General features: G+C 46.7%; 1 protein-coding gene across 3 annotated transcripts in view; it reads right to left on the reverse strand.

Moving 5' to 3' along the window:
* Positions 1 to 6,646: 6,646 nt before the first annotated feature.
* Positions 6,647 to 15,541, reverse strand: part of LOC139469740 (follistatin-related protein 5-like) — a 105,109-nt gene continuing 96,214 nt past the window's right edge. For all 3 annotated transcript variants that reach the window (XM_071252006.1, XM_071252008.1, XM_071252009.1), the window contains exons 15-16: positions 10,928 to 11,092; positions 6,647 to 10,315 (exon numbers count right to left, since the gene is read on the reverse strand). In XM_071252006.1, coding sequence (XP_071108107.1) covers positions 10,122 to 10,315; positions 10,928 to 11,092 — 359 coding nt within the window. In that variant the 3' untranslated portion in view covers positions 6,647 to 10,121. The remainder of the gene's footprint in view (positions 10,316 to 10,927; positions 11,093 to 15,541) is intronic.

Here is a 15,541-nt window from a genome sequence, read left to right on the forward strand (position 1 = left end):
GGGGCCTGCATGTCTATACACTGGAGGGAGGCCTGCATGTCTACACATAAGAGGGAGGCCTGCATGTCTCAAATGGAGGGAGGCATACATGTCTACACACTACTGGGAGGCCTGCATGTCTTAAATGGAGGGAGGCATACATGTCTATACACTAGAGGGAGGCCTGCATGTCTACACACTGGAGAGGTCCTGCATGTCTCAAATGGAGGGAGGCATACATGTCTACACACTAGAGGGAGGCCTGCATGTCTACACACTGAAGGGAGGCCTGTATGTCTACACACTGGAGGGAAGTCTATATGTCTACACATTAGAGGGAGGCATGCATGTCTACACACTGGAGGGAGGCCTGCATGTCTACACACTGGAGGGGGGCCTGCATGTCTACACATTAGAGGGAGGCCTGCATGTCTATACACTGGAGGGGGGCCTGCATGTCTATACACTGGAGGGAAGTCTATATGTCTACACATTAGAGGGAGGCCTGCATGTCTATTCACTGGAGGGGGGCCTGCATGTCTATACACTGGAGGGAAGTCTATATGTCTACACATTAGAGGGAGGCATGCATGTCTATACACTGGAGGGAGGCCTGCATGTCTTCACACTGGAGGGAAGTCTATATGTCTACACACTGGAGGGAGGCTTGTATGTCTATACACTGGAGGGGGGCCTGCATGTCTATACACTGGAGGGGGGCCTGCATGTCTATACACTGGAGGGAGGCCTGCATGTCTATACACTGGAGGGGGGCCTGCATGTCTATACACTGGAGGGAGGCCTGCATGTCTACACATTAGAGGGAGGTCTGCATGTCTATACACTGGAGGGGGGCCTGCATGTCTATACACTGGAGGGGGGCCTGCATGTCTATACACTGGAGGGAGGCCTGCATGTCTATACACTGGAGGGGGGCCTGCATGTCTATACACTGGAGGGAGGCCTGCATGTCTACACATTAGAGGGGGGCCTGCATGTCTATACACTGGAGGGGGGCCTGCATGTCTATACACTGGAGGGGGGCCTGCATGTCTATACACTGGAGGGGGGCCTGCATGTCTATACACTGGAGGGAGGCCTGCATGTCTACACATTAGAGGGAGGCCTGCATGTCTATACACTGGAGGGGGGCCTGCATGTCTATACACTGGAGGGGGGCCTGCATGTCTATACACTGGAGGGGGGCCTGCATGTCTACACATTAGAGGGAGGCCTGCATGTCTATACACTGGAGGGGGGCCTGCATGTCTATACACTGGAGGGAGGCCTGCATGTCTACACATTAGAGGGAGGTCTGCATGTCTATACACTGGAAGGGGGCCTGCATGTCTATACACTGGAGGGGGGCCTGCATGTCTATACACTGGAGGGAGGCCTGCATGTCTACACATAAGAGGGAGGCCTGCATGTCTCAAATGGAGGGAGGCATACATGTCTACACACTACTGGGAGGCCTGCATGTCTTAAATGGAGGGAGGCATACATGTCTATACACTAGAGGGAGGCCTGCATGTCTACACACTGGAGGGGTCCTGCATGTCTCAAATGGAGGGAGGCATACATGTCTACACACTAGAGGGAGGCCTGCATGTCTACACACTGAAGGGAGGCCTGTATGTCTACACACTGCAGGGAGGCCTGCATGTCTACACATTAGAGGAAGACCTCAAGTCTACACACTAGAAGGAGGCATACATGTCTAAACAGTAGAGGTATACCTGCATGTCTGCACACTGAAGGGAGGCCGGTATGTCTACACACTAGAGTGAGGCCTGCATGTCTACACATTAGAGGGAGGCCTGCATGTCTACACACTGGAGGGAGGCATACATGTCTACACACTAGAGATACGCCTGCATGTCTACACACTGAAGGGAGGCCTGCATGTCTACACACTAGAAGGAGGCATACATGTCTACACACTGAAGGGAGGCATATATGTCTACACACTGGAGGGAGGCCTGCATGTCTACACACTGAAGGCAGGCCTCCATGTCTACACACTGGAGGTAGGCCTGCATGTCTATACACTGGAGGGGGGCCTGCATGTCTATACACTGGAGGGAGGCCTGCATGTCTACACATTAGAGGGAGGCCTGCATGTCTATACACTGGAGGGGGGCATACATGTCTACACACTGGAGGGAGGCATACATGTCTACACACTATAGGGAGGCTTGCATGTCTACACATTAGAGGGAGGCCTGCATGTCTACACATTAGAGGGAGGCATACATGTCTACACACTAGAGGGAGGCATACATGTCTACACACTATAGGGAGGCCTGCATGTCTACACACTGGAGGGAGGCCATCATGTCTACACACTGGAGTGAGGCATACATGTCTACACACTGAAGGGAGGCATATATGTCTACGCACTAGAGGGAGGCCTGCATGTCTACACACTAGAGGGAGGCTTGCATGTCTACACACTAGAGGGAGGCCTGCATGTCTACACTCTGGAGGGAGACACGCAGGTCTACACACTGGAGGGAGACACGCAGGTCTACACACTGGAGGGAGACACGCAGGTCTACACACTAGAGGGAGACACGCATGTCTACACACTGGAGGGAGGCCTGCAGGTCTACACACTAGAGGGATACACGCATGTCTACACACTGGAGGGAGACACGCATGTCTACACACTGGAGGGAGACACGCATGTCAACACACTGGAGGGAGGCCTGCAGGTCTACACACTGGAGGGAGGCCTATATGTCTACACACTAGAGGGAGACATGCATGTCTACACACTGGAGGGAGGCCGGCATGTCTTCACACTAGAGGGAGACATGCATGTCTACACACTGGAGGGAGGCCTGCAGGTCTACACACTGGAGGGAGACACGCAGGTCTACACACTGGAGGGAGACACGCAGGTCTACACACTAGAGGGAGACACGCAGGTCTACACACTGGAGGGAGACACGCAGGTCTACACACTGGAGGGAGACACGCAGGTCTACACACTGGAGGGAGACACGCAGGTCTACACACTGGAGGGAGACACGCAGGTCTACACTGTGGAGGGAGACACGCATGTCTACACACTGGAGGGAGACACGCATGTCTTCACACTGGAGGGAGGCCAGCATGTCTACACACTGGATGGAGGCCTGCATGTCTACACACTGGAGGGAGACACGCATGTCTACACACTGGAGGGAGACACGCAGGTCTACACACTGGAGGGAGACACGCATGTCTTCACACTGGAGGGAGACATGCATGTCTACACACTGGAGGGAGACACGCATGTCTACACACCGGAGGGAGACACGCGGGTCTACATTTTGGTTTCTTCAACTCGTGGCAGCTCCACAGTAGCCTGTCATGTCCATTCTCGGAAATTCAGATCAACAAGAAACAACTTTTGTGTGGCTTTGCTGGTGGTTCCCTTGCTTTCGTTAAGTTTTTGCAGTAATGTAGGAGCAGGATAATTATGCGTAAGTTCCGCGAGAACACCCGCCTGTATAAGGCATCCCCATAAAACACAACAACCAATTAGCTGCCTCTCGTCTCTCCACAGGCCTTTAAACAAGAACGTCCGTTTAATTACGCACAGTAACTAATCGTTTTCTTTAAAACGCTGAATGGAACGTAAAGGACCAAGAAAGAAATGTTCATCCATTTATAGAAATATCAGATAGTTGAAAGCAGACATTCGAGGTACAGTATGGGTGCCATTTCTTTTTTCTTATTTCTAGTGAACGTACACAAATTGCATGTGTTGAAAAAATCAAAAATAATTCCTTGAATTAAATCCACAGACTCGTTAAAACTAAAATCATCTAGTCCTTTGTTCTGTCTTACTAAAACAGCTTCAGTAAAACAGAGGTAGATAAAACACGGCTCTAAAACGCTGCATTTAACACGGTGTATTCCAAGGAAACTGAACGAGAGGGCATGCTTGGCATTGATACGGTAGCTCTTCACTCTGCGTGTTTGTAAACTTAACGCCGTACTCCAGGCGTTATACTCAAGCTTCACGGCGCCGGCCGGAAATTAACCGAGTCTGGGTCAGTAATTGCTATTGTAAGCAACGATCCACGCCGTAAGGGTATGATGACACGCCAGCAAGCAAGTCACTGAGCTTCTTGCGACCAGCATAGGTTGCTGGGGACCAAATCTAACACGAAATCCCCATGGTCCCCCATGCGGGTCTCCCCAGTAATTCATCACAATGCCTTTAACCACAAAGGCAGATAAGTATTAGATATGTAAGAAAGGTTCTTAGAATTTACAATAATTATTTTCAAACGTTGCGCTGTTTAGAAACGATTTTTTAACTGCCTTCTATATATGTTGTATAATGAAACTTCTTTTGTGAATGTCATACTTTAAAAAGTAATATCATCATCTAAATATTTATTGTCCCCATTGTGGAGGCATCACAAAAAATAATACAATTACATACCCTGACATAGGTGGATCCGGAGGTGGTGTCCAGGGGTCTCTCTCACACACACACACACACACACACACACACACACACACACACTTTGAAAACCAAATGTAGTATGACTGAGTGTGGATTTTGATATATTGGACCCCTCCCTTTTACAAATGCTGGACCCGCCCTTGTCTGAGACATAGCGATATAGTTCCCACCAGTGGCATAAAAGACACACCATCTCTGAATCATTATAACAGAAGTAGTGTCTTAAGAAGAGCAAGCTCCAAAGAAGCATGGGTTTCGGACTCGCGGGTTCATTAAGTATATAATTCAGGGACAGAGGCGCTTGAGCCCGATCTTTGATAAAACAGCAAAGTTGTCTGCTTGGTAACATTATATCGTAAATCACACATAAAGTAACGCATTTACTCCAATTGAATGTTCAGCATCACATATGTACATACATAGCAGAAAGACTGGGTTGTAATATCATTATTTGGAATGTCTATAGTCTGCTGTTAAATAGAATTCGAAGATGGCATCTGTACCAACATCTCCCCTAACGTAACATGCAGCCACTTACCTCTCGTCAAAGTAAAGTGGCCCGTGTGTTCCGGCCTTCCTCTCCAGACGTAGGTTGGACGGCAGCCTGGTTTGAACTTGGTATGCTTGTGAGTTCCGTGCTGCCGCTATCTGTGTGAAGCATGTCGAATGTATAAACACAATACTGCAACAACACCCACATAAGGGCGGAGCCGCTCGCACAGCGGTTCTGAGCATCCGTGTCTCCTGCCTCAGTGACCCGACAACGTCATCTCCAATTCGAAGAGAGGCGACGGGAGGGTGCGGTCTCATGTTTTCGTCCCATTGTATATTCACAGGTCAACGTTGTCTTCTAGAAAGTGCGGTGTGTGTGTACGTGTGTTACGTGTGTGCTTGTACTTGTCCAGATTGATGCCGGTTGATACTGATGAGATGTAACATGGATACCCCATTCACACACACTATACCAACCAAGACCCTACCAATCCTTGTTTTGTCCCGTTAATACCAAGCGCCAGACAGGGTACCAATAAGTACAGTCTTTTAACATGGCCAAGGAATCGAACAACCGATTTTCTAATCTCTTGGCAGGCGCTCTATCCTTAAGACCTCTGAGGCGGTCATGTCTTCTAGAAAGTGGGGTGAGAAGACGTGTGCAGTCTTTCAGCAGGTGCCCGTCCCCTGTACAATCCCCCATCAAGGTATGTCTCCTAGAAGACGGGGTGGGAGAAGCATGCCGTCTTTCAGCAGGTGCCCGTCCCCTGTACAATCCCCCATCAAGGTATGTCTCCTAGAAGACGGGGGTGGGAGCAGCATGCAGTCCTACACAGGTGCCCGTCCCCTGTACAATCCCCCATCAAGGTATGTCTCCTAGAAGACGGGGGTGGGAGCAGCATGCAGTCTTACACAGGTGCCCGTCTCCAGCACAATCCCCGATCAAGGTGTCTTCTAGAAGACGGGGGTGGGAGCAGCATGCAGTCCTACACAGGTGCCCGTCCCCTGTACAATCCCCCATCAAGGTATGTCTCCTAGAAGACGGGGGTGGGAGCAGCATGCAGTTTTACACAGGTGCCCGTCCCCTGTTCAATCCCCCATCAAGGTATGTCTCCTAGAACACGGGGGTGGGAGCAGCATGCAGTCTTACACAGGTGCCCGTCCCCTGTACAATCCCCCATCAAGGTATGTCTCCTAGAAGACGGGGGTGGGAGCAGCATGCAGTCTTACACAGGTGCCCGTCCCCTATACAATCCCCCATCAAGGTATGTCTCCTAGAAAACGGGGATGGGAGAAGCATGCAGTCTTACAGCAGGTGCTCAATTTTGTCTGCTTTGCAGTTTAACAGATGGTGTGAACAATCCTTTTGTGGTGATTACATAAATTTGCATTCAGCTGATTTCATAGTTGATTGTCCTTAAATCTTTTCATTATTTTTGTGTTGGCGAAATCCATAAACCCTTTTTCAAGCCATAATGTGGTGTGAGTGAATGTTATTTTCCATCAGTCTGAGTGTGCATTATTTGAGCCATATCACTGTGGCTGGTAACACCAGTCTTATAGCAGATGCCTGTAATAAGCATGTCCGAACCAGACAAACCAGTGTCTGATAGCATGAGCAACAAATGCCACTAGTGGACACAATTACACCCTCAAAGGTGCATCATCTTACACAGGAACAATGCAAAATAATACAAGAATAAAACATTTTAAACAAAAGGTTTTTATTTCACACATATTTTCACCGATTTCACAAAAAAGGGTAAAATTGTGCACTTTAAGCCAGATTTCACATTCAATCACATTGCATATACAAAGGTTAGTCAGCAAGATCGGTCTTTGTAGAATCACATGACATCTATGAAACAAAGTTGTGAAAGCAATATTATCAAAATACTTTGTCATTGTTTTCCACATAACCATTAAATGTTTCCTAAACGTTCCTGAAATGACCCTTACTAATAAACTTATTTATGATAAATCTCATTTGACCTATTTGTGTTCAGATTTGATCATAGTCTCTTTTGATATTCTTTTAACTATGTCCTATAGTGAATAAATTGAGGCATGACTTCAGTACATAGCACTTATCCAATGAATGGACACAAAATACACAGAACAAGGTAAAACTGTAAATAAACCAAACATGTAATAAGTGCTGTTATTGTAAATATATAAAGTTGAAAACATGACTAGTTTTCAGAACCATTACATGGGTGTGTCCAAAAACCTGTCAATGTGTCTTCCTCTCAATCAGTTTCCAGTCTGTATATTTAAATCTAACTAATAACCCTTAGTTTCATCACCTCCCCACCACTTCCTCCATTAGACAATCAGTCTACACCCAATCCCGGCCTACAAACAGAATGCTGTAAAGTATTAACGTTGATACCCTGAATCTAACATGTTTGTAAGTGTGAAACACATCTGGTTGTGGACTTAGAGCCATAGTATTCGTTAATGTTCAAGGGTTGGGGTTAGGGGTAGGTTAACCCTTACCCTAACACTAAACACATCTGGTTGTGGACTTAGAGCCATAGTATTCGTTAATGTTCAAGGGTTGGGGTTAGGGGTAGGTTAACCCTTACCCTAACACTAAACACATCTGGTTGTAGACTTAAAGCCAATATTATTCGTTAATGTTCAAGAAATTGTGTATACTTTCACTTAATGTACTTCCCTTTTAACAATGAAGACATTGTATGAGAATAAATATTCCTCGAATCTAAACATGATCACTTCCAAATTTGAAATTTCCTGTTTATTCATCTGGAATGAATACATCGCAAACATACGACTATTTAATAGATCTATTACAGTTACATTCCTGATGAAACTAGTATGCGTTAAAAATGGCTTATTATGACAAAGACGATAACAAAAACAAGACATGAGAATATTAACAGAAAAGGGAATGTTCAAGTGATCATGAAAAATGGATAAAGTAAAAATACATAACTATAAAAACATGACAATATGCCAACCTTATATACCTTAACTGTGCACTTTGAGCAGTGCGCTATTCATTATGATACACAGCGGTTGTCTCCCCTTGATGCCGTCTCATGGACAGACCTTCAACAGTACACAGATTATGTGCCACAGAAATGCAGTGAACAAAAAGCATTAAAAAAGGCACATAATGTTCAATTGTAGGACACATAACTAGGGTATATATACAATCAGTTGCTAGCAATCACAGCAAGAAGCATCGGGATCCAAACCTGCCACAATCTGGCAGCCAATCACAAGTGGTTTTACAAAGCCCTGACCAATCACTATGGCTCTTCAAATTAACACTTCAGTCCAAATGGTGAAAGAATTTGGTCAGTCATGTATGGTTATCAGTTGGTAATATAAAACTTTCAAAATTTCAAATATTAGAGCCATTTAAATCTGACAACCCAGCTTACCTACTATCTGGTTAACAGAATAAAAATAGTTATACAGATCTTTCAATAAAGACAACTAATTTTGAAGTTTATATATTGTCACGCCACCCTGATCTGGACATCAAACAGACTTGCAACACTCAAAAACGAATGTACAAATTCCATTTTGTTCAACCACCGTTCTGATAAAAATCACAGACAAAAGCTATCAAACTGACCTAGGTGAACAAAAATAGTTTTTAAAGGGCTGAATTTACTTCAAAATCACAGAAGCATGAACAGGACTGCATACATTTAGTTCAACTAGGATGTCATGAAAATACATATCTTGTATGAACGTTGCCAGTTACATCCTGAAGTAGACTTACTCAGGATATCACTGAATGATTGTAAATCACTCATGCCTACAAGCAAGCAGTGTCAGAAAGTCACACGTTGGAATAAATCTGGGGGAACAAAAACAACAAAATAGAAAGAAAAAAACAAAGACCAAATTTCGATGGTTTACCTGAAATAGCAATTTCTTAACAACATAATAAACACACAACACATAATGACACAACCAAATACAATATTAATCTATAACACCAATGTGGCAAACAGAAGAACGACATGTCAGATCTTTAAAAATTATGTTAATAGTTCACAACTTTAACAAAAAAATCAAGATATCAAACTCATGCTGAACAAATTGGAATAATGTAATTTGATATTGAATTGATCCTGAATGAATTATCCGAGATGGCGTGTCTCTCCTTCACCCATGGTCCAAATGGTTTGTACACTAGCTATCTCTACTCTGATGTTGAAGGTCTATATTGCCCTAGATCTACGTCTACATGTGTAAAGCTCTCCCTTCGCTATACCTACACTGCCAGCTACACGCAAACAGGTCAGTATACAAACAACACAGTAACAGCTGAGGACGTGTACCCGCATGACTGCACTCAATTAACACTAATTGAAAAAGTGCTCATGAAAATTGCATTTGCAATGAATACCATCAATATACAATATAAATTTCCATGAAACAATATGACTATAAAATCAAGTCAAGGTGAAAAAACAACTGTTTGGACAGTAGTGCCCAATAAATTCAAAGACTGGTATCATAAAATGATAAAAATATTTGCAACTTTAGCACAATGTCTCAAAGCATTTTCACATCTATCAAATAGATATTCGACATAAATTTGCAGTACTTTTGTTAAGATATATGCACACACATGACAAACACTGGTGATTGGTCACAACCTACTTCTGACATGTTTGCCTTTGACAAGATAGTACAGCATTGATAAATAACATCTACACAACAAAATGGATACATTAAGATGATGACAGGATGATGTGAATATGTTACTGTGTTCCGGTTCAATATACTAGAAGCAAACGATGGGGTATGCTCACTGTGTCACTAGTGCAAAGTATGATAGGGGACTTAACTCTCGTATTTACCTCCCCTTCTTGTCCCAGAATGAGTTGTCTCCCTTCATAGAGTGCAGACAGTTGATGATTAATGAATGATTTTCTATAATCATGATCTATATTTCCCTTCCTTATCTAGGTTTTTTCACACAGTATGGGGTACTCCTTTACATGTTGGGATTGGAAGGTTAAAATCGTAACTTCAAATACAAATCTCACGATCTTGGTTGAGCTGTAAATGACATATCATAAATCGTCTAACCATACATTCTCAAAATCCTTTAGAGGTCTTGCTTGTTCATAGAGCTAAATGTTGTTCTTAAAATAGATATGTGGAGAATTAACATTGCATGTTGTCGTGTTCAGTTTTCTATAAAGGCAATAACGTGGCTGTTGACTGGGCCTTTAAATGTACACTGTACTTGATGCAGTTCGCCGTTGATGATGCGAATAGATGTTGGCAGGGAGCTGAGGAGGAAGTTGCTGAAGACTCCTCCAGCTACAAGTGTCTTTTTCAGCGGCTGTGGCTTCCAGTCCCTGTCTGTCAGGCTGGATCCTGCAGGAAAACCATCAAAATAGTTAATAGAAAACTACCTCTATTATATCATTGCAATAACTCCTTTTGGCTGTCATCACACAATAAAACTGAGTTTATAGAGTGATGATTTCCAACAGAAGTTCTCTTCCCAGTTGACTCTCTGTAACCAGTTGTAAAAGTACTAGCCTCTTGCGAACTGGGCCTCTTTGAGGACAAACATAGGCATTGCAGGAGCAAATTAGGCTGAAGATTTATACAGTGGGAGGATGTGGAACTCACACACAAGTACACAACAGATACTTTACTGTGTGCAAAATAGTCAAGTTTGGACATTGAGGGAGCATCTCTCACAGAGTTGCAGTTGCTAAGGACCTGTCTATTATTACAGAGGGGTGGGTGGGTGGTCAGTGTTTGATGCACTGACGTACCGAAAATAATTACCCTCCCCTTATGATTGTCGTATTTTGGACGACCCTCCCCATGTTCAAGTACATTTTACATGAACACCCCTCCCCCTCTCTAAATGCAAAATCAACTAATATTTTATTATAAAAGGTCCTTTCGTCATGATCCTCACCAAGTATATGTTTTATAAATGGCCGCCCCAGGATGGAACATTACAAAACATACCTTTGACCTTGTCCAGTTTGCCATTAGTGAGACTGAGGAAGAAGATATCATCATCATCAGCGGACGTCATGACAACATCATACCCAGGATGTACGGCAGAAGAGAAGAATGCCACATCGCTGATGCTGCAGCTCAGAGTCACCTCAAACTCAGACTCCAGGTTACCTAAACAGTAATAAGTGTTTTTACCACATGGCATGTCAACATACACTCCTAATGAAACTTGTATTGTCACAGGTCGCCCTTACTTAACATTGATTAACATTTAAAGCCGCACTAAGCAATATGCCAACTACATGACAGCGACCTCCAAATAAACAAGTTTGGGCCAGACACTGCAGTGATTGACATCAGGAACATCAATTCATGCAAATGGGACACAATGACACGCAATGAACCAAGTCATCGAGCCTGAACACCCAATCCATTTAGTCACCTCTTATGACAAGCATATGTTGTTGGGGACCGATAGTCTTACGTGGAATCTCCATGGGTTTGTTACATAACGTGACAAGTTAGCAAGGTAGTTTCTTGTCTAAGTGGACAACACGTACACTAGGGCTGGGACAGGTAACTCGGGTCAGGTGGGTCCTGAGTAGGACCTAGGTACAAACAGGACTACCCGGACCCATGGTCAGTCACATGATATATTGTTTAATGACAAATAGTCACTATAGCTCAGTGGTTACACTACAAGTAATTTCTTTCTGATGATGCACACATTCCTTTTGACTTGTATATGTTTGAGTAAAGATAAAGCTTCAGTCAACTTCAGTGTACGCATGATCTGATCGTTAGTTGCATGTATAAAATATTATTGGCCAGGGCTGCAGTAAAACAATTCCCAATCAGACATTTTGTTCCCAACTCTTGTGACCTGCAGTGGGTACCCACTAAGGGTCGGGTAATAGGGGGTCGGGTAATAGGGGGGTCGGGTAATAGGGGGGTCGGGTAATAGGGGGGTCGGGTAATAGGGGGTCGGGTAATAGGGGGTCGGGTAATAGGCGGTCGGGTAATAGGCGGTCGGCTAATAGGGTGTCGGGTAATAGGGGGTCGGGTAATAGGGGGTCGGGTAATAGGGAGTCAGGTAATAAGGGGTCGGGTAATAGAGAGTCGGGCAGTAGGCGGTCGGGTAATAGGGGGAAGGGTAATAGGGGGTCGGGTAATAGGCGGTCGGGTAATAGGGGGTCGGGTAATAGGGAGTCGGGTAATAGGGGGTCGGGTAATAGGGGGTCGGGTAATAGGCGGTCGGGTAATAGGCGGTCGGGTAATAGGGGGTCGGGTAATAGGGAGTCGGGTAATAGGGGGTCGGGTAATAGGGGGTCGGTTAATAGGGAGTTGGGTAATAGGGGGTCGGGTAATAGAGAGTCGGGTAATAGGGGGTCGGGTAATAGGGTGTAGGGTAATAGAGAGTCAGGGCAGTAGGGGGTCGGGTAATAGAGAGTCGGGCAGTAGGCGGTCGGGTGATAGGGGGTCGGGTAATAGGCGGTCGGGTAATAGGGGGTCGGGTAATAGGGGGTCGGGTAATAGGGAGTCGGGTAATAGGGGGTCGGGTAATAGGGGGTCGGTTCATAGGGAGTGGGGTAATAGGGGGTCGGGTAATAGAGAGTCGGGTAATAGGGGGTCGGGTAATAGGGGGTCGGTTAATAGGGGGTCGGTTAATAGGGGGTCGGGTAATAGAGAGTCGGGTAATAGGGGGTCGGGTAATAGGGGGTCGGGTAATAGGGGGTCGGGTAATAGGGATCGGGTAATAGGGTGTAGGGTAATAGGGTGTAGGGTAATAGGGTGTAGGGTAATAGGGGGTCGGGTAATAGGGGGTCGGGTAATAGGGGGTCGGGTAATAGGGTGTAGGGTAATAGGGTGTAGGGTAATAGGGAGTCGGGTAATAGGGTGTAGGGTAATAGGGGGTCGGGTTATAGGGTGTAGGGTAATAGGGTGTAGGGTAATAGGGAGTCGGGTAATAGGCGGTCGGGTAATAGGGTGTAGGGTAATAGGGTGTAGGGTAATAGGGAGTCGGGTAATAGGGTGTAGGGTAATAGGGTGTAGGGTAATAGGGTGTAGGGTAATAGGGGGTCGGGTTATAGGGGGTCGGGTAATAGGCGGTCGGGTAATAGGGTGTAGGGTAATAGGGTGTAGGGTAATAGGGAGTCGGGTAATAGGGGGTCGGGTAATAGGGGGTCGGGTTATAGGGGGTCGGGTAATAGGCGGTCGGGTAATAGGGTGTAGGGTAATAGGGTGTAGGGTAATAGGGAGTCGGGTAATAGGCGGTCGGGTAATAGGGTGTAGGGTAATAGGGTGTAGGGTAATAGGGAGTCGGGTAATAGGGTGTAGGGTAATAGGGTGTAGGGTAATAGGGTGTAGGGTAATAGGGTGTAGGGTAATAGGGTGTAGGGTAATAGGGGGTCGGGTTATAGGGGGTCGGGTAATAGGCGGTCGGGTAATAGGGTGTAGGGTAATAGGGAGTCGGGTAATAGGGGGTCGGGTAATAGGGGGTCGGGTTATAGGGGGTCGGGTAATAGGCGGTCGGGTAATAGGGTGTAGGGTAATAGGGTGTTGGGTAATAGGGAGTCGGGTAATAGGCGGTCGGGTAATAGGGGGTCGGGTAATAGGGGGTCGGTTAATAGGGAGTTGGGTAATAGGGGGTCAGGTAATAGAGAGTCGGGTAATAGGGTGTAGGGTAATAGGGTGTAGGGTAATAGGGTGTAGGGTAATAGGGGGTCGGGTTATAGGGGGTCGGGTAATAGGCGGTCGGGTAATAGGGTGTAGGGTAATAGGGTGTAGGGTAATAGGGAGTCGGGTAATAGGGGGTCGGGTAATAGGGGGTCGGGTTATAGGGGGTCGGGTAATAGGCGGTCGGGTAATAGGGTGTAGGGTAATAGGGTGTAGGGTAATAGGGAGTCGGGTAATAGGCGGTCGGGTAATAGGGGGTCGGGTAATAGGGGGTCGGTTAATAGGGAGTCGGGTAATAGGGGGTCGGGTAATAGAGAGTCGGGTAATAGGGGGTCGGGTATTAGGGTGTAGGGTAATAGAGAGTCGGGCAGTAGGGGGTCGGGTAATAGAGAGTCGGGCAGTAGGCGGTCGGGTAATAGGGGGTCGGGTAATAGGCGGTCGGGTAATAGGGGGTCGGGTAATAGGGGGTCGGGTAATAGGGAGTCGGGTAATAGGGGGTCGGGTAATAGGGGGTCGGTTAATAGGGAGTGGGGTAATAGGGGGTCGGGTAATAGGGGGTCGGTTAATAGGGGGTCGGGTAATAGGGGGTCGGGTAATAGAGAGTCGGGTAATAGGGGGTCGGGTAATAGGGGGTCGGGTAATAGGGTGTAGGGTAATAGGGTGTAGGGTAATAGGGTGTAGGGTAATAGGGGGTCGGGTAATAGGCGGTCGGGTAATAGGGTGTAGGGTAATAGGGTGTAGGGTAATAGGGAGTCGGGTAATAGGGGGTCGGGTAATAGGGGGTCGGGTTATAGGGGGTCGGGTAATAGGCGGTCGGGTAATAGGGTGTAGGGTAATAGGGTGTAGGGTAATAGGGAGTCGGGTAATAGGCGGTCGGGTAATAGGGGGTCGGGTAATAGGGGGTCGGTTAATAGGGAGTCGGGTAATAGGGGGTCGGGTAATAGAGAGTCGGGTAATAGGGGGTCGGGTATTAGGGTGTAGGGTAATAGAGAGTCGGGCAGTAGGGGGTCGGGTAATAGAGAGTCGGGCAGTAGGCGGTCGGGTAATAGGGGGTCGGGTAATAGGCGGTCGGGTAATAGGGGGTCGGGTAATAGGGGGTCGGGTAATAGGGAGTCGGGTAATAGGGGGTCGGGTAATAGGGGGTCGGTTAATAGGGAGTGGGGTAATAGGGGGTCGGGTAATAGGGGGTCGGTTAATAGGGGGTCGGGTAATAGGGGGTCGGGTAATAGAGAGTCGGGTAATAGGGGGTCGGGTAATAGGGGGTCGGGTAATAGGGTGTAGGGTAATAGGGTGTAGGGTAATAGGGTGTAGGGTAATAGGGGGTCGGGTAATAGGCGGTCGGGTAATAGGGTGTAGGGTAATAGGGTGTAGGGTAATAGGGAGTCGGGTAATAGGGTGTAGGGTAATAGGGGGTCGGGTTATAGGGTGTAGGGTAATAGGGTGTAGGGTAATAGGGAGTCGGGTAATAGGCGGTCGGGTAATAGGGTGTAGGGTAATAGGGTGTAGGGTAATAGGGAGTCGGGTAATAGGGTGTAGGGTAATAGGGTGTAGGGTGTAGGGTAATAGGGTGTAGGGTAATAGGGGGTCGGGTTATAGGGGGTCGGGTAATAGGCGGTCGGGTAATAGGGTGTAGGATAATAGGGTGTAGGGTAATAGGGAGTCGGGTAATAGGGGGTCGGGTAATAGGGGGTCGGGTTATAGGGGGTCGGGTAATAGGCGGTCGGGTAATAGGGTGTAGGGTAATAGGGTGTAGGGTAATAGGGAGTCGGGTAATAGGCGGTCGGGTAATAGGGTGTAGGGTAATAGGGTGTAGGGTAATAGGGAGTCGGGTAATAGGCGGTCGGGTAATAGGGTGTAGGGTAATAGGGTGTAGGGTAATAGGGTGTAGGGTAATAGGGTGTAGGGTAATAGGGTGTAGGGTAATAGGGGGTCGGGTTATAGGGG

This window comes from Haliotis cracherodii, unplaced genomic scaffold (assembly GCF_022045235.1).
Source record: "Haliotis cracherodii isolate W230 unplaced genomic scaffold, xgHalCrac1.p SCAF_2, whole genome shotgun sequence".
Taxonomy (NCBI): Eukaryota; Metazoa; Mollusca; class Gastropoda; order Lepetellida; family Haliotidae; genus Haliotis; species Haliotis cracherodii.